A 27,715-nucleotide genomic window follows, 5' to 3' on the forward strand; every position below is an offset into this window, starting at 1 on the left:
GGTTGACAGAGCCCTGCCCTTGCGACAAAGGCTCTGTGAAAATAGAGACAGTGTTGGTGCTGTTGGTAGTATAATAGCTCCAATGAGCCAAACTGTATGCTAAGCACTTCATAAACATGAATTTTATTTAATTTTCACAACAACCTGGAGATAAGTTGTTAAATTCACGTATTAGGCAAGACCAGTTAAGGATGAAAATGGTAAAAACTGGGTCGAAAGTCCCCCAGCAAGAAGTCAAGGGAGATCAGAAAGTGCAATTTCAGTCCCCAAGCACCTCACTCCAAAACCCCGTTGGTACTTAGTGTAAGTTTATCCATGAAAACAAAGCTATAAATTCTTGCTTTGCCCCTGAATCCCTTGAGCACTGAATGCTGGCTGTAGTATAGATTGGTTAATGGAGCATTCGCAGGAAACATACTTCCATGGGAAAATACCCTTCACATGCCAGATATATACGTTATAAAATGAACCACAGAACTGTCTGATAATTCATCAAGCTCTATACATTTGACCTGTGCACTTTTCCCTGTATGTTATACTATAATGGAAAAGTTTTTTTTTAAATTGAATCATAAGATTCAACCAAGTTATAAGTGGAGAGCTCAGTTGCATACATATAAGGTCCTTGAAAACAATAACTATGTTTTGTGCATCTTTATAATCCTCTTTCTAGTGAAATTGGCAGCAGAAAGTATGTTGATGGTATAACAGCTCCTATGGAATTTAATTCATCCACTCGCATATATACATGTTTTAACATTCACGAAATAATAGAACTCTACAACTGGAAGGAACAATATGTACCATCCAATAAAACTTGGCTTCTCTCTCGATGACAAAGTAGCTTAAAGGGAGAGGAAAAGAAAATGTATCCACTAACAGAACTAAAATCAGGTCATTGATTAGTAGTTACGTAACTTGAGTGAATTCTATACCTAAGTGAGGTCGAATATTCCCTGTGCACAGTCAAAATTCATGTTCACTTTTGTATAACATCCTCCATTAACCACACCAAGCATATGTTTCATGTAAGATTCAATCAAAAAATCAACATGTATCTCATTGAGTTTCCATTTCTCTATTCAACTAAACAGCACATTTACTGGTGAGGTAAGGATGCTAATGTTTATTAAGTATGTATTTTGAACAAAGCAATTTGCTTATATTACCTCATTAAATTTTTATTTTAATCCTTGCATCACCCCTGAAAATTTGTGTTATATTTTTTATTTATAAATGAAGGAACTGGAGTGTCCTGTCTCTTAGTAGTCCAGTGCCTGAGATTACAGAATTAAGGAAAACTTCAAGCAGTATGAAATTGAGTCAAACTCTAGTATCCTGAATTTCAGCCTAGTATACTTGTCCACTCTGCCACAAATCAGCACATAATCCCCCTAATGGGTGCTGCGTTCCTTCAGGCATTCTGATTTGCAGCAGAAGCTAATCTGAATCTTGAGAATAGAATTGACTTTAACCTTTACCTTAACACTGTTAATGTCATGTCTCATCAAAAACTCACAATACTTAAATCCTGATATTTTAGGAAAGATATTTCATTACCAACACAACAGAACTATTATAGTTTGGCCATTCAACTTATCCTTTCCCCAGTATTAGTGCTTTTATTTGCTCATAAATCCATTTATTTATTAAATAACCCTATGGTCACGGACCAACTCTGGAAGAATTTCTTCCCATTCAGGTATGTGCTTTTCAGTCTGTTATACACATCATTGCTCTTCATCCTTGCCTTGCTCCATGCTCAAGAGTAAATTCGTAAAATCTCCACTTCACCATGATTGCAAATGTACGAAACAGTATATCTTTCCAGACTCAGCTTTATCCTTATGAGAAGTTGAAGACCTTATTAATTGAAATAAATAAAAATCTCTTTAGAATATGAATATATTACATTTGCCAAAATTACATTTGCCAAAGAGTACATTCTCAGGACTTCCTGTATGTGCACACACTCATAAACATACTTACAGTTATGCACAGGGGCTGAGAGTATAAGTGAAAGAAGCAATCTTTTTAACTTGGACTTCTCTTCATGTTGCTTTATCAGTCGGCAAATACTTTAGCTGTGGCTGCATTAAAATTTTTAAAAACTGAATTGTATTCTGTTTTGTTTTTTTTTGTTCAAGGATTTTGATTTCCTGGGACTCATTGGAATAATTCAGAGTCTTTTACTGCAGTAAATATTTCATTCTTTGGGCTCTGCCAGTCTGTTCATGTTTGATGGGCCATCCTCGGGCACGTGGGACATTTCTTCAGTTAGCCCACTAATCGCAGACACGGACTCAACTGTCAGAGTACGGAGTCAGTGGGTGACATGACTAAAGCGGTTGTAAGTGAGCTAAGGTGGTGAAAATTAAATTAAAATTAAAAACAAATTACGAAATCCCAGGATAAACATCTCCAATAGTGCTCTTCCCATGAAGTTCCCCGAAAGGGTGTAGACAGCAGAGAGGGTGACATATGGCAGGGACAGCCTGCGCGCGCTGCGGCGCAGACTGTGTTGGGCAGGCAGATGCGGGGGGCCTCCGCTTTCATCGGCTTCCAGGCGTCTTCTTGTGCAGCACTGAAACCCAGCATTCTGGGACACAAAAGAGCTGCGGCTGTGACAGGAGCAAATAGCAGCTGAGGAGCCAGAAACAGGAAGCAAAGAAGATGCCAGCTTAGGGGGTTAACTGAAGTGCTTCTTCAAAACTGTAAAGTGGAAGGCTTGCGTGTGGTAATAATGACAACTCTGTAGGGGTGGAGGGCCCCACGGAGCCACATTCCTGTCCAATGAATTGGGATTGGAAGGATTTGGTTTCCGTGTCATTGAGGAAAATGATTAAGGAAAATTCTGAGATGAACATCTGCAAGTTGCTAAACTTTTAGTGAGATGGTAATCCCACTTATAGTTTCTACCCTGAAGATTAAGGTCTTTAAAAGCAGAGCATATGGTGACCAATCTGTGTCACTGCATTTTGCCTGCATTCAGAGAGTCCCAAGTCTGACTAGTGTTAAGGAATTATATTTATATTTTAGATTACTCATATACAGTTTATATATTTATTTGAGGCCATTAGTCACCCTTCCATATTTATAGTACAAAATGTGAGCATCCTATATGAAAAAAACAAAAAAACAGGATTCTGTCAAAAAGGGCTAGGTATCAGACTCACTACACATAAAAACTGAATGATTTGGCCCTGGCTGGTGTAGCTCAGTGGATTGAGCGTGAGCCTACAAACCACAGGATTGCTGTTTGATTCCCAGTCAGGGCACGTGCCTGGGGTGCAGGCCAGTTCCCAGCAGGGGAGACACGAGAGGCAACCATACATTGATATTTCTCTCCCTCTCTCCTTCCCTTCCCCTCTAAAGATAAATAAATAAAATCTTTAAAAAAACTGAAGGAACAAGCGGCTTTCCTTCGACGGGCTCCTGGGTCCTCAGCCCTAGAGTTGGTGACTGCTGAGAAACTCTCAGTTGAGTCAGGCTAACTGCGGTAACACACAGCCCGAAGTCTCAGTGACTCAATACAATAAGCAAAATAAAAGACTTAAGAGTTCTATCTCATTCACGTCACCCCACACAGATGGTGGACAGATGATAGCTCTTCATGGGGCAATTCAGGCCTCCAGGCTTCCACTGTGTGATGGCTCCATCATCCCTTAAGCATAATTCAGGGCTCCAGGCTTCCACTATGTGATGGCTCCATCATCCCTTAAGCATAATTCAGGCCTCCAGGCTTCCACTGTGTGATGGCTCCATCATCCCTTAAGCATAAGATTCCGCTAGAACTCAAACTCCTCCACTAGACACTGTGCACCGAGGCAGCCAGTCAGGTAAGAAAGAGAATGTGGAGGGTTTCTTTGAGTCTCTCAGGGAACAGCATCGATCTCTCTGCCCCCATTCCATCAACCAGAATGAGTCACATGATTCAGCTTAAGGGCGCACAGGCTAGGAGGTCCCTCCAGCCGTGTGTCTCAGAAGGCACAACTGATGAGCAGCTAACCAGCCTGAGCCACAGCCTTTCTGGCATGACCTTCCATCACTTTTTTTTATTCCAGTGTAAGAAGGCTTTTAAGCATGAGAAAGGTGTGCGACCAAATTAAATTATGTGTTTTGCTCTGTGTGTGTTTTATTTCATTATTATGCTTTGGGGGAGCCTTGAATGGGAATATGTTCTTCGGGGAACACAGAACCGGCACACGGCATCATTTAGTATTTTAGGAGACCATGAGGCAAATGGATGCAGCTCACTGCATATGTGAGAACACCAGCATTTTATGAAAATCGGGCCTGTAAGAATGTGAATCTCCCAAGTGCATTGATCAATAGTAGGGTATTGGTATCGCAAAATACTTCTTGAATTTTTCTAAGTAATTTATCACAGAGTCATTTTGATGATACTTTGCCAAGTAAAAGTCAATGTTTGTTTAGAAATTCTGAACGGATTAACATAAAGAGAAGAGTGAGCGAGGAGAGGCTTAAGGGCGATGATTTAGGCCCAAGCTACACAGAGGTTACACCCCCTGAAGATCGGATGGCAAGTTCGGGGAGAGACATGACTTCCTCTGTGGGACTCCACAGGCTTCATGTGGGGAAGATCTTTATTACCAAAAAGGTGGGGTGCCACCTACACACTTCCACTAAGGCTAGAATTATTCCTTCAAAGAATCCGACGCTGCCAGTTTCCCACACCCACCGCCCAAAGAAACAATTTACCGAGCAAAGTTCAATCCAGTAAATTGGAGATGTGAAGGGCCAGGACTGGTTTGCACCAATTTGTGTAAATGGTTATGAAAATACCACCCTTCGAATGGAGTCCCTTGTGCATATTTTGTGATCACAGCAATAACTTGGAGAAAAAATTTGTTCTGAAGAGAATTACACGTATACATTTTATGGGTGTTACTAAAAGAACGATGTCTTTGTACGAATCTGTGAAGAACTGAGTTAGGTAGTTCTGCAAATTCAGAATGACCCACTCTCGGAAGCCATAACAGTTCTGCGTGGACACGCCTTGTTCGCTGCTCACGTGTTCAGGAAGGGGGTTCCTGGGTGCAGACCGCTGACCTTCCCCAAACTCGGGAGTAACCGCGCTGTGACTAGGTGCCGCGTGACAGCTGTGAAAGCTGGTCCACGCAGTATAATTCAGGAAAGGGGCCATTGCTTCACCTCTCCCCACAAATCTCTCCCCTGTATCCCTCACCGTCTGTTTTCAGAGGCTAAGGGGAGTTCATTCTACGATAAAAGCTCAGACTCAAAATGGAAATTTAAGTTAAAAAACAAATGGAAAATACACACCCCACGTATATAAGTAGAGAAAGATCCGCAGCCTCCCCCGCCCACACACAGAAGCATGCTTCAGGTGAGAACATTATTAGGAAAGAGACCCAGAGAAGGAAATATACCAGACATATTTTACCTATGACAATTTTTATTCAGGGAGCTGCCTAGAGCACCCTTGAGGGAGCAAATATGACAAATCAGACATATTTCTTCCTAAATTTCGATGGCTATAATCCCATTGTGCATTCTCACAGAGATGTGGTTTTTGTCAATATATAATTACTCAATAACACTTTCCTTACAGTGTTCCACACGTCACCTTTGATAACAATGCATATAACAAAAAGTTTGGCCTCAAAACCACTGAGACTTTCTTCCTCACCTAGAACTTATTGAATATTTGGTAAAAATATGAATATTGTGATGAACAACAGTCTTCATGCTAAAGTTTAAAGATTTCTCTTTTTTCAGATTTAGAGGATTTTTTTCTTTTTATTGAATGTATTGTGGTGACACTGGTGTAAAACATTGTGCTGGTTTCGGGTGTAGAGTTCTGCAGCACATCACCTATACACTGTATTGTGTGTTCACCCCCCAAGGCCAGTCTTCATCTGTCATTATTTATTCTCCTCCACCTTCCCTCCCAGCCTCCTCTCGGCAATCACCACACTGTTGTCTGTGACCATGAGTTTTCTCTCTCTTTTTTTCTTTTTGTTCAATCCCTCCACCTCCCCCATCCAGTGTCCTTCAAAGGTCTTTTAAATTTAAAAAATGCATTAATTTGGTAGCGTAGAAGCTGCCTATGGCCCCACTATTGTGGCCCTATGTCAGGCCTCTTTATTTTCTGTGACCTGGTGAGATTAACCGGGGCACTGTGGTTCAAATAAGAAAAACAGCTCATTTCACTCTGCTGGTTCAAACACTGTCGTCAACACAGAGAGCTGTTCAACTTTTTGTTACAGTGTATATTTGACAAGGGGCTTCCTAGGCTGCGAATTAGGCATTTTGCACTGACTTCAAAAGTGCCACCGTGAGTTGTGATGCACAGACTTCTCACACCAAATTGATCACCTTACTCCACTGACCTGCTTTGAAACCGAAGTACTCAGCATGTATCCTGAAAAGCTTATGACGTCAGCTACTGTGTTTCCTTACAATTACAGAGTAGCTGATTTTGCAGGCTACCCAGGAGCCATTGTCCCCCTAATCAGAAGCAGGTCATTGAGGGGCATGGGATCCCGGCTCAACATAATGAGTTTAAACTGTGCAAATTCTTTTAGCACGATTACCCTGCAGAACTCCCAAATCATGGATTTGGTACCTCGCTCCTTAAGCCTGAAACCTTGAAAACGGTATGTCACTGCCAAAAGACTTCTCATTAGTTTGCTTCCCATGATTGTGAGTATTTTCTTCCCAGAATGAAAGGAGCCACATATAAGTAAACAACTCTCTCTTTCCTCCAAGTCATTGTGCCTTTGCTAAGTATTTAAACAAGTATTAAGTGACTCCTTTGGGTTTTATTTTTATTCCAAAGTCTTGAAATTCATGCCTTTGAATTCAGAATATATATAGAAACTCAAAGTTGTGCTTATGTTCATGGTACATATTGTCAATATATTATTGACTGTATTCACACCCATTGGCAATTTTAAAATATCTTATTTAAGAGAAGCAGATGAAGGAGTTAAGAGAGAACAGAATAGAATATCAAACTGTGACTTGAAGTGAAATATTCCACCTACTATTCTGCAAAGAAAATTGTGTTTTTGTGGCCCTTCTGCCAGAAGAGCAGTTCAGGGAAAATTCATATTTCAGAAGTTTATGGTCTTTGTTAAGGGGTCATACATATATTTCAGTTTCAAGTTGGACAAACCCATTTTTAGGAATGTTTGGATAGTCATGACCTAGCTAATAATGCCCTGTTCCCTACTAACCCAATTCAAAGAAAACTTTCCTTCATAATCAATATATCAATGATAATGTAATTATTACTTATTTACCTGAATTACTCTTTATGCCAGACACTGGAGTACTGAGGACTGAGTACTTAACGAATTCACAATAAGGTGAATTTGTTCACTATAAATTCTATGTGAGAATCACATTTGGATAATGAAGTTCAGGTGATAGGACACAGTGCTCAGCAGGCAAGTGCTTTCTTTCCCTGAGAAAGGAGACACCTGGAGGGCACAGCCCCACCTAGTGGTCACCTCTGACAGGAACATCGAGACTATGGCCAGAAGGAAACTGGGCGGGGGGAAGGGGGGGGGATTGTGAACAGAAGCAATAAAAAGCTTTTCAATGAGAGAATTGAGAGAGGGGCACCTTTGTTCCTGATGATAAAATAAAAAAGGAGGGCAATTTTTAGACGAGATTGGGCGCATCCAAAGTGGTATGGCCATACACAGGAGGGGCAATTTTTAAAAAGTCTTACTGTGGGTTATTAAATGTTCTGCCTTTAAGGTTCCAGGAAGGTACGCACAAAAAGATAAATATTTTTAAAATTATATTTGATTGCTATATGCCATTTCTCTTAACGTGACACAGTGCCAGATGCGGTCCACGGAGGCTCCAAGATCTGCTCAGTTTGCACATATATATCTAATTTGATCCTCAAAATAACTCTAGATCTTGCTGTCATTATTAAGAGGAAGAAAGGAAACTCGCAGCATTTTGATTGACAGTCACCATGACACTGGTTCTGGCCATTATTAAATGGAGCACATCAGCTGTTACTTCAGTATAATCTGACCCATCCCAGCTAACATGCTCCCCAAGGTTACATGGCTCGTAAGGCACAGGACCAGGAAAATCCCAGCTCTTAACCACACAGAACTTTTACTATGATACCCGTAGACACAGACGAAGAGTTTTTGTGGTGATTCCTACACGAGGTCAGGAGCTGATTTTACAGCTGTAACAGTTGGTAAACAGTAAACTCAGGACTCAATTACTGGACTTGTGCTTTCTGCGTGAGAAGTGATGGGATTTACCTAAGGGAAGGAAATGCTGCTCAAAGTTTTCATCGTTTGTCCTGACCTCAAGGCTCAGTGTGAAATTGGGAAGTGTCAAAATCATTCCTTTTTTTATTAAAATCTTATTTCTGTTTCTAAATTATATAAGCAACAGAGGAAACAATAGAAACTATTTATTACCCACTGAGGGTTTCAGACCCGCCTCCAAAAGGTCTTCTTTGGATTAGACAGCAGTGAACTCGCAAACTTGTTTAGTGGAAAACGAATGCTCCCCCTTCAAAGCCTAGCCTTTCTCCGGAGATTTCCAGTCACTCATCCCGTCTGCCACCTGCCATTAGTGTCACTCACTGCTTACTGGCATCTTCGCTTCGGTCTACAGATAAAGAAGCGGATCAGAAATTAAAATGAGACCTCTTAGTCTGCGACTTGCCTGTGTTAGATGCCAATTATGTGTGTTGTATAAGAGTGGACATTTTAACTATGTGAGTTATGGGTTTATTATGAGTATCCTTCATTCATATTCTCTTTATCCCAAACAGCCACCGATACTGGTTATGTTGCTGTTTAGTGAACAAGATAAATATGTGCTAATCCCCTTATTCTAAATGAGGACACGCGTTCTCCTTCAGTCTGCTTGGTGATTTAATCAATGTAGCATTATTAACAAAGCAGAGGATACCATAAATCAGCCAGAAGGGAGAGCCTTGTAATTACCATCTCAGTTCCCACCTGAGCTATCAGCTGTAGCTAGCATGCCTACTAGAGCCCGTTAGTGTCTTAGGCAATTCCACAGCTGAGAGGAGGACATTTGCAGGCTCTTCCCAGGACTTAAATTCTGACCTCTGGAGCAAGTAAACAGTGGAAAAAGATTTTCTTTCTTCCTTGGGCCAATGGACCAGTGAGTTACAGTTTAGGATTCCTAGGTCTATGTGTGGGTTTCATTCACATCTGCTTCCTTTCTGCTTCATAGTTGTCAGATTTCGGGTGGTTCACTCTTTTGAAATGAACTTGAGAATAAGGAGAGTTTATTGATAATGCCTCACTAGTCAAGGTGGGGAATTAGCATCCCATGAGAAGCTGGGCCACAAACCCTATTGGTAATGCATATGTCAAAATTCAGAGGCGTTTAATGAGTAGAAAGAAGAGATGAATAAATCAAAGAGCTCACTTTCCACCCAAAAGAACTCATGAAGCCTTAGCCAGGTAGCTCAGTTGGTTAGACTGTCATCCCAATACACCAAGGTTGCAAGTTCAATCCCCAGTCTGGGCATATATGAGAATCAACCAATAAATGCATAAAGAAGTAGAGAAGCAAATTGATCTCTCTCTCTCTCTTTCTCTCTCTCTCTCTCTTACAATTTCTAAAACTCATGAAAATCCTAATAGAAGGAAAGTTAATATTCAGGAATTCGACAACTTCAGAAAAAAATGAGTTGAATGGCCAAGGTCAGATATGAGACTATGAAAGCTCCTATAGAAATGTCTTCTTCATTCAGTAAAATAGAAAACATTGATTTCTATTTGTAATTCAAGTTCAAAAATAGAATTTGAGGCCTCCTTTACACAATTTTTTTAAAGATTGTGAATTGTTTTTGCTTATTTATAGCATATTGTGTGAGTACCAAGAGACCATATTTCCTCTTGTGGTTCTCTGTGCCAATGAGTAGGATTTTTTCAATTTAGGAGTCCTCCCTCTCAGCTCCCACAGGACTCTCACGGCACTGGAGTAATTTAGGTGGTTAGGACGGGAAAAATAAAGGAGAAAAAAAACTTTTTTGGAAACTTTTAAACCCACTTACTATAGCTGAGAGTGTGTCTCTTATTCAGCCTACAAGGTTATAAAGTCTTACCTCTGTTCACAATAACCTTGTGCCAAGACATCCTCTCAGTCCTTGTCCACACTTGGTTTCTTCTATCCTGACACACTGAAGAGTGAATGTATCATGGTGTTCTTCTTAAATACATGGGGCTAATAGTACATGTAAATGAAATGATTTATTCTGAGAGCCCATCACAGGAGTGCTAGCTATATGATGCATGCTTACCTCACTGGATTGCAAAGAAAGTTAGTAAACATAATGTCTGGGAAACATTTCTCAAGGTACTTATCATGTAGTGAATACTTAATGAATGGACAGGTGATAGGATGATAATAACTGACGTTGGTTAGGAGACCTTGCTACTCCAAGTGTGGCCCATGCACCAGCAACATCAGTCTTAACCTGGGAGCCCAAGAGAAATTCAGTCTCTTGCCCCGTCCCAGATTCCTGAACCAGAACGAATTTTAAGGAAATTCCATGTGATTTGTGTACACACGTGAGTTTGACAATCACTGATACAGAAACACAACCCTGGGATTCAGCAGCTTGACAGAACTCATACCAGACAAAGCTCAGACCAAGGAGCTGGGAGTCACACCCAAATCAGAAGACGCTCAGGCCAGAGCCTTGGACCCCTGAGGACATGGCTGACCTCCAGCTGCTCAGGCTGCCCGAGTCCCATAGAGGCCTTCTTGCTCTCACCTACACTCTAACTAAAAGCCTTTTAAAAACATTTTTTTGTGTCTACCGCAGCAGCGACAGCACCATAACTTTGTTTTACTGTTCATGGTTTTAATTATTCAGTGGTTTCGTCTGTCATCATTTTGGGCATTATTACAAAACTTGTGTCTATAATGTTTCTGATTAATACATATTTGGGCACCAAATTAGATGTAGAGTAGGTTGCCTGCTTTGATAACATTAAATATTGATGAAATATATTTTTCCACAGCAGTAACGATTCCAAGATTTGTTTAAATAATAACAGATCTATTTCTCTAATTCTCTAGAGGGGGAAAACCAACAGTGGGAAGGTGACAGAATCATCAGCTATGGCCCACTTAGTAAGCAGATCATTTTTTTAGTATAAGGTCTTTTGTTTTTTATTTTTTTCATGTGAATAAAATCATGTTAATTTATAGTACCTATGGCCCCTTTAAAATGAAGGAAGTGTATGTGAGCAACGCACGCTGCGGCTGAGTCTCGGGGTCCCAAATCCGTCATCGCCTCCAGAGCTTCTTCCTACGTCACGGAAGGGGCGTGTTTTAAATGTTCTCCACAAATGACATCACGGTTTGAATTTACACGAGATGTGTTCTGAGGTCCAAGCTTGAGCGATTCTACACTGCACACTGTTTTCCCGTCTTACTGTCTCTAAAATCAAGTTCTGTCTTACCGCCGATGGCATTCACTATGATTGGCGGCAGTTTTTCTCCTTTTTCCAATCCATGGGATCTCCTTTCTTTTTACTAAATGTACTGGGGTGACACTGGTTAATAAGATTATATAGGCTTCAATTATACATTTCTATGATACATGATCTTCTGTTTCATCATGTCTGTTTCAATCTCTTAATAATGCTTTGTAGTTTTCAGTATATAAGTCCTTCACATCCTTTGTTAAGTGTATTCCTAGGTAGATTATTACTTTTGTTGCAATTGCAAAAGCAATTGTTTTATTTTATTTTTTCCTGAAACGTCATTGTTGTGTATAGGAATGTGGTGGATTCCATGGGATCTTAAATTCAATTAAATAAGGGATTTGGATTCCCAGTTAACCTAATCCTAGTTCTCAAGTATCATCATAGTGAGTAAAACAAATGGGACAGAAAGAAGACATGACTCCCAACTGTATTCAAGTAGGAAGGGAAGGTGGTTAAACAAACAAAAATGAGGGTAAAGAAGAAAAGTTTTCATGGGTTTCTGTTTTCACAGAGCCAGAGGGGAAAAAAATTATGGAAAATGAGAGAATTTAGCAAAAGGGCAATAAAGTAGAATAAAGGAGATGGTAAACAAAGGACAGTGAATGAGGTACCAAGATGGAAATTGTAGCTGTAGTTGGTGTGGTTCAGTTAATTTGAGTATCATCCCATAACCTAATGGTTGCAGGTTCGAATCCCAGTCAGGGAGCACATACCTAAGTTTCTGGTTCAATCCCCAGTCCAGAGCACATACAATGTATATGGGAGGCAACCAATTATAGTTTCCTTCTCACATTGACGTTTTTCTCCCTTCCGCTCTCCCTGAAAGCAATGAAAAAATGCCCTCAAGTGAGGGTTTAAAAAAGGTGGAAATTGCATCCAACAAGCCTACTGTTTTGGTCATTATTTCCCAGGTGTGGTGTCCTTTCTATTATAACACACTCTGGTCAATAGAGCTCCTAGAGGGTGGGATGTGGGAGGTGTTTCCAGCATCTTTCAGGACGTATTTTCTCTTCCCTGGCCTGCACAGATGGATCAGTCACCCCACCACGCTCTCCGAATTTGCATCTCTTTTTCCCCTGCCTCCTACCTTTTACCCAGTCCCGAACCATCTGCTAAGGTTTAAACGATTGTTACAACTTCTGTTTGTTTGTTTATTTCAGGTGATATCAAGATTGTCGAACAAATCTACAGTCTCGCAGGTATGGTTTTTGCCAGAGAGAAAAATATGTATATGTAAAATCTATAAAATTTTCAATAAATCTTTATCCTCTTGAGGGTTTTATGCATTGATTTTTGAAGATCCCTAACAAACTTCTCCACATGAGATGCAGTGACTGACTTTCTTAAGTTTGGAAATAGAAATATTGATGTTCGTATCTCTATTTAAGGTTTTTATTGTTATTTTTGTAAAGTAGGTTGTCGGCAAAACCTGACAAGAGTAGCAAAGTCCTAAGGTAATGATCTTAGTGGTACTTTCATTGTGTCTAAAATTAGTAGCCAAATATTTTCATATAAACATCCAATTGATGTTACAACATGATTGATTATCCATGATGTAAAAATTATGGTTCAGAGATTTTTTAGAAGTAGTTTCACTCAATCTCTTAAGACAGTCCCAACTTTTAAGAATCCTCTAATTTCAAAAAAAAACTTTCCCAATAAAGTGATTTGTCAGATGTAGTATCTGGATTTTCATTATCAAACTGAAAAAGACTCACAGATGTAGAGAACAGACTGATGATTTCCAGAAGGAACAGGGGTTGGGGAACTGAGTGCAAAAGGCGGATGGATTGAGAAGTACAGATTGGCAGGTACACAACAGTCATGGGCTGTAAAGTACGGCATAGGAAATTCACTGAGTAATATTGCAATAACTATGTCTGGCGCCAGGCGGGTACTCTCACCATCAGGAGGAACCCATTGTAAAGTCTGTGATTGTCTAACCGCTATGCTGTACACCTGAAACCAGTACAAAATAATACTGACTAGAAACTGCAATTGAAAAAAATTAAAAATTTTACAAGCAACAATAACCCTGTGACGACAACACTAGAAAGAGCACCTTTTGTTGTCTGTCCTCTCTCCTTGAAGCAGAACCCAGCTTTCACACATGCGCACACAGAGAGACACACAGAGACATGCACACACAGGCATGCAAACATATTGAACTACCTAACACATCACAAAGACATTGACGATTTACTGAAGAGGGTAGAGGAGGGGGAACGAACAGAGTTTACTTTTAATAGTACTGGGAAATGCCTTAAGAGGTCTTAAAACATCTCGATGTTTTCAACCAAGTTTTTCTCAGGCACAAGTTGTCTTTTCTCTTTTGTCTCTTCAAAATCCCTCCTCGGGAACTAGCAAAATAGTCATTATGTTTCAACGCTCCTCAATTGGTAGCCTTTCCTCACTACTGCACCCCTTCCCCTCCAAGACCTTTCTTATATTCTTTTTTCATGAAGAGAAATGTAGCCTTCTTTTGAATTTTCCAATTCCAATTTCTCACCCTGTCATAGCTCTCTAACCCTAATACCCCTCCCAAGAATACAACATCCTCAACTTTAAAAAAAAAGTTCTATACTATTTAGGCTGAACTTCATTTGCTATATCAAGACCACCAGCACAGTAGGGGTTTCAAGACAATAGATGATTATTTCTTGTCGTGGACAAAGCCAGGGGTGGACACTGTCACAATGTGTCAATAGCCTCCCAAGCTTTTGTCTTTCTGTGTCATTATCCTTAATGCATGGCTTCATTCTTTAAAGATTTTCTCATTTTCTAACATGGCCACTGGTGATCCATTTTTTTCATCAACATATCAGACTAGAAACTAAACTTAAAAAGCAAGAATGAGGCTCCTCTCTTCCTAGAAGCCTCCTAAAGTTCTTTATAGCCTGTTCACTTACATGCTTTCATCCCAGAACTTGGCCTCCTGGCCAAAACAACTAGCAAGAGAAACTGAAAAAGGTAATCTTTGGGCAGGGTGCATTGCTAAGAGTTCTGTTAACTAAGAGTGAGGGGGAAACCATGCAAAAAGAGGTCACCAGTGCTCTCTGAAGCACCTGCCCTGATGTAAAGGCTGTTCCTGTGTTCTTCATGATTACCGCCATCATCGCAAGGGCAAGCATTTCAGTACTTGCTCTGCATATTGCTATGTGTTTAACTTTCACTACTTAATATCTAATTTTTTTCTCACACCATTTCCCATTTACAGGTTAGAAAACAAAGGCTTTACATAATTACATCACCTGACCAAGGTTATGGCTAATAAGTCACAGCACTTTTAGGATGGTGCAAAAGTCTCTACACTCAAGCCCTGGACTTTATTCTCCTTTCCCTTTAGTCTCGATAGGTTTGATTGAATTTATTCATTTTTGAGTCTGAATTGACTATCCCAGCTAAATGTCATGAACTAAAGTAGAGATTCTTTGGACTGTGAGGATAAAAACCTTCCTGCCCTTGGGGAAGCATTAGTCAGGAAAAAACAAGGAGGTGGGTCAGAAGAGAAGGAGGAGCTCTGTGGTTGAACTTCATGGCAGTGTACACACAGTGTACCCTTTATGGCAGCTACCCAAAGGAAGTTGGTATTTCTAGAGAGATGGTGTTTCTGAAGAGAGTGGTACTCCTGAAGAGAGACTGCACGTGGGACTTTGTGTTTAGTGAGCTAATAAACATGGGCCCTGTGTGTAATAACGGTAGGAGGGAACCTTCATTCTTGGTATTAAGTGATGTCAGCTGCCTTGATCACAGGAGACAGTATCTAAGCAGCTTTTTCAAAGCGCCAAGTCTCCGTGACAAAATGGAAGCATGACATTTAAACAAATTTGTAGAAGTACAAACACTGCGGGTTATTGGTCAGACGAGTCTAGTAGAGCCAATGGAGCCTCTTTGAAACAAAGGAATAATTCAATGGCCAATGCCAATGGAAACGGACGTCCAGTGAGAGGACGTGCATGTTGTTTTTCATTTCCTGGATAAGTTTGCCCTGTTGTGTCTATAGCTGGGCGAGCTAATTTTGCTATTCTGTAATGCTAGTCCACACATGTTCTCCTGCAATTCATGTGGCTATTTTGTTAAAAGCACATTTTAATGCTGTGAAAAACAAAAAAGAAATAAAAGCCATACCATGACTATGCCGATAGATAACTTATGACTTTACCATTAATTAAAATAATCATATTGAGTTGGATAAATGAGTCTAAAAATGCCATATCCTCAGAAATTCTGAGCCAGTAAGAATAAAATACAAAAAATATGAGTACGTTGATCATTTCACTTAACGATTGTGACCTAAACTGGATGGGCTATTGCCTTTTAGGCTCAAATTTACTTTTTGTTATATCTTTCATTTTAAGATAGTAAAACCCATATACACCAATAACCGACTGTTTATTAAGGTGAAGTAATAACAGTGTGAGTTTATGAGATTTAAATAGTACTTGAAGGTCTTTTCAGTTTATCTCATTTTTCTTAAAAATTTTTGAAGGACAGGTATATGTGATTGTATCTTCAAAAGAAACTGAGGCACAGAAAAATAAATTGAGCTTTTGGAGCAGGGAAGCCATGTGAGGCAGAGCAAGAAACAAAGACTCTTAGAGTGACTCTGTCCCGGACCACTGGCTTAGCTTTTGCTGCCCTCTCTGCCCCACCCCTCCATCATCACCTTAGCTGTCCTTCCCTGTTCTCTCTCTTGCTTCTTCTTAGCTTATAAGGTTGAATGAACCCAGCCAAGAGTCCAGTGATCCTAGGCTGGGGCTTGGTAAGCCTTTCTCCTTCCCTTCCCAAGGTTCTCCAAAGGGAGCAGATTGAATGGTTTGCTCCATTTCCCACCAGCTGACTCATGAACAAGAGGAAAGCAGGAAACCCTAACTAAGGACACTGCTGATCTTATTCCATTGATATAATCCAAAATAGGGAAGATTTTTGTTTTTTAGGGTATTATCATTTTGCTATGCCACATAAAGTTCCACTGAAGAGCCTGTAAATTTAAAATAACAAGGCCCAAGACCGGCTGGTAAAACTGAAAATGTCTTTATTCTTCAGACCATGCCATTACATACTATCACAAGTGGCAGGCTGATTAAAACCTAGGTACAAATCCAGTAAAATAAACCTTTCACACAGCTTCCCACCAAGAGAGATGAAAAGATCAGGAGAAGGATTGGCAGACTAATACTGAGAAAGCACTGAGCATAAGCCTCGGGAAGATCAGAAATGGGGAGGCTTTTAACACCTGAATAACTAATAGCAACATCTTGTAAGTCTTTACTTTTGATGAGAAGTAAGTCTCTAAGAGATTGGACCCTGTTCAGATAGGACCTCCAGCATGAATGATATTTTCCCCAAGAGGTCGTCCCAATCCTTACTAATCCGTAATTGTCCACTGATTTAGTCAGAGCCTAAGGGGAATGGCAGCATCAACAAGAGACTCCCATCCATCGTGGAAGATGAGGAAGAGGAGGAGGAGGGGGAAGAAGAAGAGACAGCCTCCCTCTCTCCCATCTACACAAGAGGATCGTCTTCTTCGCGGAACAAGAAGGTTGGAAGCAATAAAAGCTATCTAGGTTTAAGCTTGAAGCAGCTGGCCTCGGGAACAGTGCCGTTTCACTCTCCTATCAGAGTCTCCAGTTCAAATTCCCCCAAAAGCAAACAGGAAACTGACCCTCCTAACCACGGTAAAAGGAAAGAGAAGAACTTGAAATTACAGCTTTCAACTTTGAATAGTGCCGCACCCCCAGACCTCAGTCCAAGGTAAGAATTCACATCATCTAATTCTTTCCCAGGTGAAAATGGCTGCCTTTTATTCAACCAATGCCTAGGTAGTAAATTATTCAGCCTTCTGGGCCTTTCTACTACATAAGATCCTAGCCTGGATTCTTCAGCTTTCCTGAATTTTGTGTGTAATTTTTGCCTTTATGTAGATGTATATGTGGTATGAGAATAAATAGTTTAAATTATATTCTCAAAAAGATTCATTGAATGTTCACAGTTTCTTCTCAGCAGCCTCCACCCATTCAGCTCAACCTGTTGTTATAGCCGTATATTTTTACATTGTAATTTTATAATGGGTAAATTTAAATGAAATAAAAGAGATGAAGCAAAGTCCATAGACGTTACCCTTTCAGTGCCCAACCATACCAAAAGTTTTATGGACCAATGAGTTAAAATTATGAAGAAAATGAAGTGTTGTTATTTTCCATCCTATTTCCTTCATCATTATGGATGACTGAAGATTAGTTTTATTTCTGGCCTTTTCAGTACCTAATAAGCATGGCTCTATTTTTAATTTTTTTTAAAGATATCCAGCCCTGGCTGGTGTGGCTCAGCGGATTGAACTCCTGCCTAGGAAGAAAAGGGTCACTGGTTCAATTCCCAGTGTAGGGCACGTGCCTGGATGGTGGGTCAGGTCCCCAGTAGGGGGCGTACGAGAGACAACCACACATTGATGTTTCCCTCTCTTTCTCCTTCCCTCCCCCTCTCTAAAAATAAATAATAAAATTTTTAAAAATAAATAAATATTCATTTTAGGATCACCTCAAGGTGATTGAGAGGGTGAAGAATTTTGACGCAGAATATGAAAGTGGTCTGGAGAGCATAAAAGTGATAGCAAAAATCACATATCACAGAATAATAAATAGAAATGGGAAAGATATATTGAACATTTTCTATGTTCCATATACTATGCTAGGCAATTTCACATTCACTATTGCTTTCAATCTTCTCAGGACTCTTATAAAGTAATTCATATTATCTCTATTACAAAGATGTAAGAAGTAAAACTTGAAGGTTACTTTGTCTAAAATCCAATATTAAGTTCTAAAATATGGATCCAAATTCTGTTTTTCCACTTATAAGTGAACTTTCAGATATACACTATGTTTGATTATTGATTTGAAGAAAACATTTTATTCATTTAAAGAAAATATTTTTTAAAAAACAAAACAGGCTTAGCAAAGCAGGTGGACAGTATATGTTCAGGAATCCAATTGGAGGTGATAATGTGAAAATATTGCTTAACTCTTCTTTCTCCTAAGTTTTTAACAAAATGAAAAATAATAAATTTTAAATAGGAGGAAATACATTGGAGTTGGAAAGTAAATGTTAATGTACAATTCATTCTACCCTGAAAAAAGAACACGTTTCTTTTACATATGAAAAAGAGTTTGAGGACATAGTTCAAAATGCTAACAGAAGTGGTGGATTACAGGTGACTTTTTAAATTTAATTTATTTATCTTTAGAGGAGAAGGGAAGGAGAGAGGGAAAGAAATATTAATGTGTGGTTGCTTCCTGTGCATCCCCTGCTCTGGGAACTGGCCTGCAACCCAGGAATGTGCCCTGACTGGGAATTGAACCACAATCCTTTAGTTCACAGGCCTGCACTCAATCCACTAAGTTATACCAGCCAGGGTGGATTACAGGTGATTTTTTTCCTGATTTTTGTTGCCTTTACATTTAAATTTTCCACAATAGACTTGAATATTTTTTAATAATGAGTGGGCTAGATGGTATTATTAAGGAAAGAATAGTAGCTTAAGTCCTAACAGTAAATTAAGTATAATTTTTCAAACTCTCACTTTACAGTTTTGTCCAAGTTCAGAGTGAACAAAGTTCATGTCATCAAAGTTATTTTTGTGATGCTGTCATCATTAGATTAAAACATTTTAACTCTAGATAGAGTCATGACATGATGTAAAATTAGACAAGAGGACTTCTGTAGCTTAAGGTCTTGAATCTACATTCTACAGCATTGCTGTCCAATAGAATAGAACATGAGCTAAAAGTGTGAGCAACACATGTGATTTTAAATTTGCTAGTAGCTATGTTTTTAAAAGTAAAAATTTTAATTTTAATAATATATTTAATTTTTTAGTATTATTTATTTTATTTTTTAAGATTTTATTTATTTATCTTTAGAGAGTAAGGGAAGGAGAGAGGGAGAGAAATATCAATGTATGGTTCCCTCTCATGCCTCCCCTGCTGGGAACCGGCCCACAACCCAGGCATGTGCCCTGACTGGGAATTAATTTTAATAATATATTTAATTGAATATGCCCCAAATATATTACCATTTCGAATGTAAACAATATGAAAATTGCTAATGAAATAATTTACATTTTTTACTAAAATCTTTAAAATCCAGTGTATATTTTATACTTACCACACATCTCAATTTGTACTTGCTCTGCTTCAGGTGCTCAATAGTTTTACAAGGCTAATGGCTACCATGCTGAACTCTAGATATAGCCCTAGAGCATCTTGAATTTAGGAACGCAGTACTTTTTAAGTTTTGTAGAAGTTTTGGAACCCATGAACATAAATTCACAATTAATCAATACCCTTTATTTTAAACAGGATTGTTGATGGAATTGAAGATGGAAACAGCAGTGAAGAAAGCCAGACTTTTGACTTTGGCTCTGAACGAACCAGGCCAGAATCCCGAATTTCTCCTCCCCTCGGAGGTAAAGATATTTAGCCTCCCCAAGGGGTGATCTTTCTTTTTAAGTTCTAATGTTTGGCATAGGCAGTATTTTGCCTTCACATTCTCAGAATAGTCTCCATGTGATAGAATTTATCAATGCCATGGAATAATTTGACTTGAGTCTATGTTATCTCCAAGTCAGAAAGCTATCATTGGCAATTGCCCCTCTGTCCAGGCTAGACGGCCTGCCATTTGCCAGCTCAGGTGACTAGTGTGTTAAAAGACTCAGATTTCTGCTCTTCACCAGAGAGTGATCGTGTTCTCCTATAATACATGCAGACTAATCCACAAAAACACTACCCAGAGGAAATGCTGTGTTACTTGGGTACTATAGGAACATTGGCAGTATTTAACCAATTTACTGGGTAAGGGGTTATATAATTGCATTTTCTTGAAGGATAAACAACTTAGAAGTGTGCAAAAATGTTAGAAATTACGGAAAACTATACCAAGCACTACCCTCTAGTGATGGTGAATCAGTGTAAGAGTAGCCCCAAACCTAGCTCTGTCTCCTCTCTCTCCCTTTCATTCTTGAGTTCATTGGCCATAAAAAAGGAATCTGCCAATATGATAAAGGCCAGAAATGACAAATAAATTATAAAGAAAACATCTATGTATTTACTAAATAGAGGATAATAACGAAGTATGAAGTAGGCGTAAACTAGCCATAACAATTAACAGCAAACTACCAGATACAAAGCCAGCAATCCTGTGCCAATGCTCTCCCCTCCTTCCCACCCAGCTCCGAGATCCTGTGTCAGGATCTTCTGCTAAGCAGCGAATCCCCAAACCAAGCCTAAGAAAGACTTCTGAATGTACAATTCTGAGGGTGTGTCTTCAATGGTAGACACATCTCAGTCTACCCATCTTCAATATCCCATCTCAGCCAGCAATCATTTTTCCCAGCACTCATCATCTTCTGGGGAGATGGGAAGGTCCTTGTAAGAGTCACCGATGGAGGGAAAGTAGAGAGGAACACGGAGAAAAAGAGTGCAATGTCAGTCAACAATCCTGATTAATTCATTCTTTTGACTTACATGTGCTGATACGACTCTGATTAGGGTGAGGGTCACAGAAATCATAGTTTTAGTGAAATTGGTGTGATTATTTGCTGTGAAAACTGGTGGTATGTCCCAGATAGAAGGTTGTTCATTTGTTTGTTTTGCTCACCTGGGCCTGGAGATGATGCATAGAACCTCACCACATCCATCCACCTATTTCAGTCCTGCCTCCCTCTTAGCTTCTTCTTTCACCTTTTCCCAACATCTATCTATATAGTCATTCATTCATGTGTCCCATTTTCTTGATTCTATCTCCTAAATATCCCTTGGTCGTAAGACTTTCTACCCTTACTGCCTCCTCTTTTCCTTGCCATATCCATCTCTTGTCTGTGTTCCTACCAAAGTCTTCTCTCTGATCTTGCACATTTCTCCATAAAGTGAACATTTTTTAAAATATAAATTTACTCTTATTATTCTGCCCCCATACTTAAAACCCTGAAGGACTCCTTAATATGAAGTATTAAGGACTCCTTAATACTTCCCTTAATATGAAATTCAAACCTATTGCATAATTACTTTTCAAGCATTTCTTTCCTTGCTAAACTTTAAGCTTCATGAAGGTCAATTATATTTTGCTTATTCATTGCCATCTCCTCAAAAGGAGGTGTAGCCAGTTGTATGTGACCTCTAATCATTCGTTCATTATCAAAGGATTAGCTTTGCAAAATATCTCTGCAAAATGCATTCTTACTACTCCCCACTTCTGATTGTTTTGAATGAGTTTTTCTCCCACGAACAAGTTTTCTACCCATAATTGACCAGAATTAGGATATTTAGAATAATCATACCATGGTGCAAAATTATCCTGTCTACTGCAGCCAGCCATGATTCATCTGTATTTTTGTCCCTGACAGAAATAAATGCATTTGGAAGATTAAGGTGGAGGAAAAGTGGAGGTGAGAGAACCAGGATATGGGAGAAATTACCTTTTAGAGCCACACAGGAGAAGGTGGAAAACCTGCAGTGGAGATTAGCACCTGAAATAGATGCGGGAGGAAAATGCTCACATGAGCACAGAAATCAATAGTCAGGAGAAAAAAAGGAAAGAACATCCTTTTTGTATGACTCGGGCATTAGCTATAATATATATTTAGAGAATTGTCAAAAATGTGACATCTTGGAACATGGTGGTGATTGTGTTCGGAGGAAGGGGAGATTCACCTGTTCACACTCAGTCACTGTGGTCACAGTCACCACCATCATGATGTGTGCCTGGTTCCAAAGAGTGTGTCATGTGCCTTCCAGAGGAGAACAAGATGCTTGTCGAACCCCAGGGAGATAGGAACCACAATTCACTGACACTGGGAAACTTTAGAGGCAGTGGCTCAGGTTTCCTTCCCTATTCCTGTTGCCCCAATGCTCAAACATGGGGTTTATTCCTAAGGGTCTCATGCCTTGTGTGTGTGTGTGTCCCTTTTCAGACCCAGAGATTGGAGCTGCTGTTCTCTTCATCAAAGCGGAGGAGACCAAGCAGCAGATAAAGAAACTCAACAGTGAGGTATGGACCTGTCTCTTTCTTTGGTCATGCTGGAGTGGTAAGGGAAGGTTTCAATCCTAGTTACCAGCAGAAACAGTATAATATAGAAAGTACAAGTAGGTGCTCTGATGTCTGATCACCATGGATGAACTCGCACCAAGCCTCGAGTGAGTTACGTGACTGTTGATAAGTCACTTACTTTCTCTTAAGCTTTGTTTACCCATGTGTAGAAGGGGATAGCAATTCCTCGTAGTCCACTGTGAAATGGAGATAATCTAAGTAAATTGTCGAGCATAAAGTACACGATTAAAGTGGTCATTACTATAAATAGCTTATCGAATGTACTGATACTGGTTTAAGAAGTGTTTTTTTCATTTTTTTCACATACTTTAATTTTTAATGGGTTAAAGCAAGATCATTAGTCTACAGGTGAACCAAAAGTAAGAGAGCAATCAAACAGCCTGACATTCTGCTCCTTTCTCCGACACACACCTGCAGTGCAACTCCAAGCAATGGGCCTCTGTGAATCTCACCTTCTGTTTATGTAAAATAGGGTGATTTTTAAAACAACCTTCTTGAGGCACATTTTGCATAACATAAAGTTCACCCACTTCAAGTGTACAATTCAATGATTTTTAGTAACTTATTTAGTGGTTTAACCTACACCATAAGTTAGTTTTAGAATATTTTTACCCTCTCAACAAGATCTCTCGCCATCATTTATAATTAATCCCTGTTCCCACCTCCAGCCCTAGGCAACCACTTATCTACTTTATGGGCATTTTGTATAAATAAAGAGATAATTTCTGAATTATTGTCTTCATTTATGCCCCCCTCCCAAAATAAAATAAAATTGGGGGGGAAAAACACAGATTTTTGAGACAATGATTTGGATGCAAACAGATTATTTGGGAGATAACCCAGGAAGCAAGATAGAGGAATAGAGAAGCAAGGTAGACAGAAAGGAAAGCAAAAAGAATGTGTGTATTAATGAGATCATCAACTCTAGGGGCAACTGGAGTTCAATCTGATGGGCAGGCGCCGATACTGTACTAGAATCTCTTTCTAGGACTAAAATTTTAGATTATCTAATGAGATCTTAGCAGAAAATGTAACCAGTTGATGATGTTGATGAGATTGGAGAGAAATAAAATCTATGTAACCATAATCAGTTTCCAGTTACCTGTAATAATGGAAGACTGGATAGTTTGTCAGGAAGTTCAAAGGTTTTTTGAAACCTGCATGTCTTCAGCTCCTCCTGAGCCTGTCCTCAGCTGGCCCAAGGGCCAGCCAACAAAGCAGGAACAGAAAACCTAACTGGGCTCACAGTTCTTAAGTCATAAGGACTTGGCCATCCACTGGATCACCCAAATAAGCTCTTGTTAAAAATGTGCCCCCTAAACAGCCGAAACCAAATACCCTGTTGGAAAATTGGATGTTAACCTTCTATCGAACACTTTCTTCTCAGGTATTATTCTCGACTAAAATCACCCATTGATTCTATTTCAATTATTTTCCTTCACATTTGACAAGATCATTTAGTGATTTTAAGAATCTATTAATGAAAATATTAGCCCAAACACTGGCATTAGTAATTATTCTGAGGGAAAATGTGTTTATATCTTCACCTTTTGGAATGTAGGTAATTTTTCCAAGTGACACCTATAAATCTACGTCCTATACAGTTTTCCTTTGATAATGAGAACCAGTGTCAGATGTGTTAAAACAGATAACTACTTGAAAAACAAACTATTTCCCCAGCGTGATTCTGTATTCATGATTGCTTTGCCAGTGAGATTCCATAAGTCTTTTTATCTTGTCATATATTGAAATAAAAAGAGCAAGATAAAAATATCAATGGTCCAATTTTCCTTCCCTAAAGAATTAGCTTTCTTTCTAGGAAAAGATCTGATTTCCTCATGGCTGAAGCCTAAGTAAAAAAAAAATTATTCTTTATACATAATTTAATTTGTTCACAGTCTTGACCCTTTGGGAAGTTCATTAAAACCCTCTAAGACAGGCAGAATAGAAATACAAATTGGCTTCAAATTGTAAGATTATTCTCCTTGTTAAAAAAACCCTACTAGTTTTTTTCCTCCTATCTCCTACAAAGTAATGTTGTTTGCATTGCAAAAAAGTCCACGCCTAAATTTTCCATTTCACCCATTTTCTTCTGTGCACATGTGGTGACCATTTCATTGCTCTTTCTTTGTTTATTCTATTCTTCGTTTAGGGGTAAGCAAAAAAGAAATGATAACAAATGTAGGTTGTACTTCATGACAATAACTCTGAAACCAAAACGTCAATCCCCAATATCTGTGAGGCCCATTGAGACTTGCATAAAGCGTGAGCACTGCAGAAACTGCATTTCGATATCTGCTAAACTTCTAAGATGGAACGAAATTGTTTACTGATATACAAAGTTCAAAACCAGCTGGTTAAACGCAGAACAAAAAATCAGAAAAGGAATAATATTTGGGATAACCTACATTCGCAGAACAGTTAAGACAGTTTAAAGGATGTAGGGCAGCTGCTAATATTGGAACACTTTTGAAAACCTTGTCATTGCTTTACAGCAGAGGAAAAAATCGTGCAGTTGTAAGGGAATTATCTTAAAAATAACAACAAAACATCACTGTGTGGGCTGTGGACTGTGTAGGTCAGATGCTCCATTTCTGAAAAAGGTTTGTAGGTAAGGGCTGGAGTGCGTTCTCCTTTCTGAAAGCTGGCTGACCCAGAAAGACGCTGTGGCCAAGCCCACCCAGGGAGCCTGTGTGCTCTGCCACCGGCGGCTCAAGGCAGCAAACACACCAGTGGAGAAAGAGAATGAGCTTTGGAAACAGAGACCTTGATCCTACACATAAAGTTAACTCTGTGACTTCAGCAGTGTTTGCCTTCCCTAAGTTCAAATTCCTCCTCTATTCAATATTAATAATAAAATCTGTAATAGAGGATTGTCAGGAGAACTTAATACCAATTGTAAAGCACCAAGCAGGCGCTCTCCCTTAGTAACTGGTCAAATGCTCGTTCCCTGCCCATACGAGGTTATTTCTCTATTCAGGTAAAGGTGACTCTCAAGTTAGCCCTCGGCTCCTGTCTGCTGCTACCTAATTGGTACCCAGGGCAGAGTAGTAGGAGAGAGATGATTTGTCAATGCTTATGGAATAAAATGGAAATGAATGTCCTTAAGGAAAACATACTGGATCATGAAAGTGACTACTTTCACCTGAGACTTTCTTTTGCTAAAAAGACATTTAATTTAAAAATAAGATTACAGGATGACAAGCCAAATTATTCATGTTTTAATGTATCTTATTTTAGCTAAATAATTTGATATACTAGTGACATTGTATTACTGTAAAGTGCATTTATTCTGTGAGATTTATAAATTTAGGAATAAGGAGACCCCATATGCCAGTTTAACAATACTTAACCATTAACTGATATTACACTAAATATATAAGTGGCAAAATAATAATAAAACTAGGCAGAAAAAATCTACCAGGCTTTATGAAAAAATAATCATAACCAAATCTTCATTTTCAAAATGAGACAATACAGGTAGCTTGTTAAATCAGCCTTGCTTACCAGGGTGTACTTTGCCTTCAATGCTCTGATTGCCACTTTTTAGCATTTTATTTTGAAGGCACATAAAAGAGCCACTTATTATTAGGCCATTTTAATCCATCTGGGATCTTAAATATATTCAAGAAAATGAAATATGTAACATGCACAAACAAAAAATGAGCTTTATAGAAACAGCAACATGTATTGACTTTTTTAGAGAGAAGTCTCATTTCTCATACTACTTATTAACTCCTTTAAAAAAACTTTATTGAGACATAACTAAGACATTATATAATTTATCCATTTCAAATGTACCATTTGAAGGCTTTGAAAGTTAAATGAAAGCCCAAATGAAAGTTAAAAGGGAGAAAACATGTGTTGTCAAAGGCCATGTGCTCAAACAACCTAAGTAGAGTAAACCAGTAAAGAACTGTTAAAGGGGAATGTGAAAAGAGGGTTAGGATAGAATATGCCAAAACAGCAAGTCTAACTTACTTTTAGTAAGGATAAGAAATGCTCTCAACAATCGTAATTTGTAATGGTGGTATTGGCGTGGTTACCCTGAAACGGCTGCATGTGTAATGTGGGACAAAGCAAATGGGTATTATTCTAATGCTATCATCGTCGTACCTCAATAACCAAAATCCACAGTATTAAAACAGAGGAAATAGAAATGTAATATAGTATGTCAAGTAGAAACCCTGTAAATCTGAAGTAGAATTAGAAATACTATGAACCTGTGTAGTATCATACACACACACATCTCCAAGCTCTTTCATCAGAAAAGAAATAAAAACACTGACCAGCCCGATAACAGTAAATATCTCTATGCCTCTATTATGGTCTTGAAATACAATTTCCCAGTAAATGAAACCAGATAAGTTTCTTGGATAAGTGTCTGTTTTCACTTCTGGGGTATGAATGACACTTAATGGGTCTGGAACACCTTAGTACACCAGGTAGCGAGAAAGCTATCAGACATGACTAGGATGATGACGAAAGAACTCAGGAACCAATGTAGAGAGTCTCCCATTGGCCAAACATGGAACAATTTGAGATTTAGTAAGGCTAAGAAATGCAATGGATTGAAATACATAAAATAGATAGTAAATGCTCCAAGATGGCAACATAGAAAACTCCTGGATATACTTCCTGTCTGCACACAGAAAAATTCTCTCTGAGAGAAATACAGAAACTAGCTGAGTGGGGCCTACACGCCAGGCAGATGAGAAAATACCCACATGGAAACAAACAGGAAAAGCTGAGATATCCTCTTGCCATAAACCCTACCCCTGGCACACGGCCATATAATAAGGAGGGAACCCCCAACTTCCAACTTCTCTCTGAGGACTGAAGGACATGGACCACGTACAGAGTGCCCCCAGTTTTTAAGGCTCCCACCTGAGGGGCGGGCCCCCAAAACACAGAGCTTTGAAAGCCAAATGGACTTAGGTTTACAGGTTCCACAGGTCTATAGCAAACAAAGAAACAGTGTTTAAATCAGTGCAATTAGCACCTCTATGGCTGGGTACCCAGGCTCAGCACAGAGGGAGCAAGTAAAAATATCCATCTTCCAGTTTCTTCTTGGTAGGTTATTGACTGCGTACTTTCCCAGCTGC

The 27,715-nt window shown here is 39.2% G+C and overlaps 1 protein-coding gene across 1 annotated transcript in view; it reads left to right on the top strand.

Annotated features, from left to right (window-relative positions):
* Positions 1–27,715, top strand: part of KCNH8 (potassium voltage-gated channel subfamily H member 8) — a 223,862-nt gene that overhangs the window by 184,481 nt on the left and 11,666 nt on the right. Inside the window, exons 12-15 of the mRNA XM_037070746.1 lie at positions 12,668–12,706; positions 16,903–17,261; positions 19,865–19,971; positions 22,474–22,550. Coding sequence (XP_036926641.1) covers positions 12,668–12,706; positions 16,903–17,261; positions 19,865–19,971; positions 22,474–22,550 — 582 coding nt within the window. The remainder of the gene's footprint in view (positions 1–12,667; positions 12,707–16,902; positions 17,262–19,864; positions 19,972–22,473; positions 22,551–27,715) is intronic.

The sequence above is a fragment of the Sturnira hondurensis genome, unplaced genomic scaffold, assembly GCF_014824575.4.
Source record: "Sturnira hondurensis isolate 20B ecotype Veracruz unplaced genomic scaffold, ASM1482457v3 Scaffold0019006, whole genome shotgun sequence".
NCBI classification, from domain to species: Eukaryota; Metazoa; Chordata; class Mammalia; order Chiroptera; family Phyllostomidae; genus Sturnira; species Sturnira hondurensis.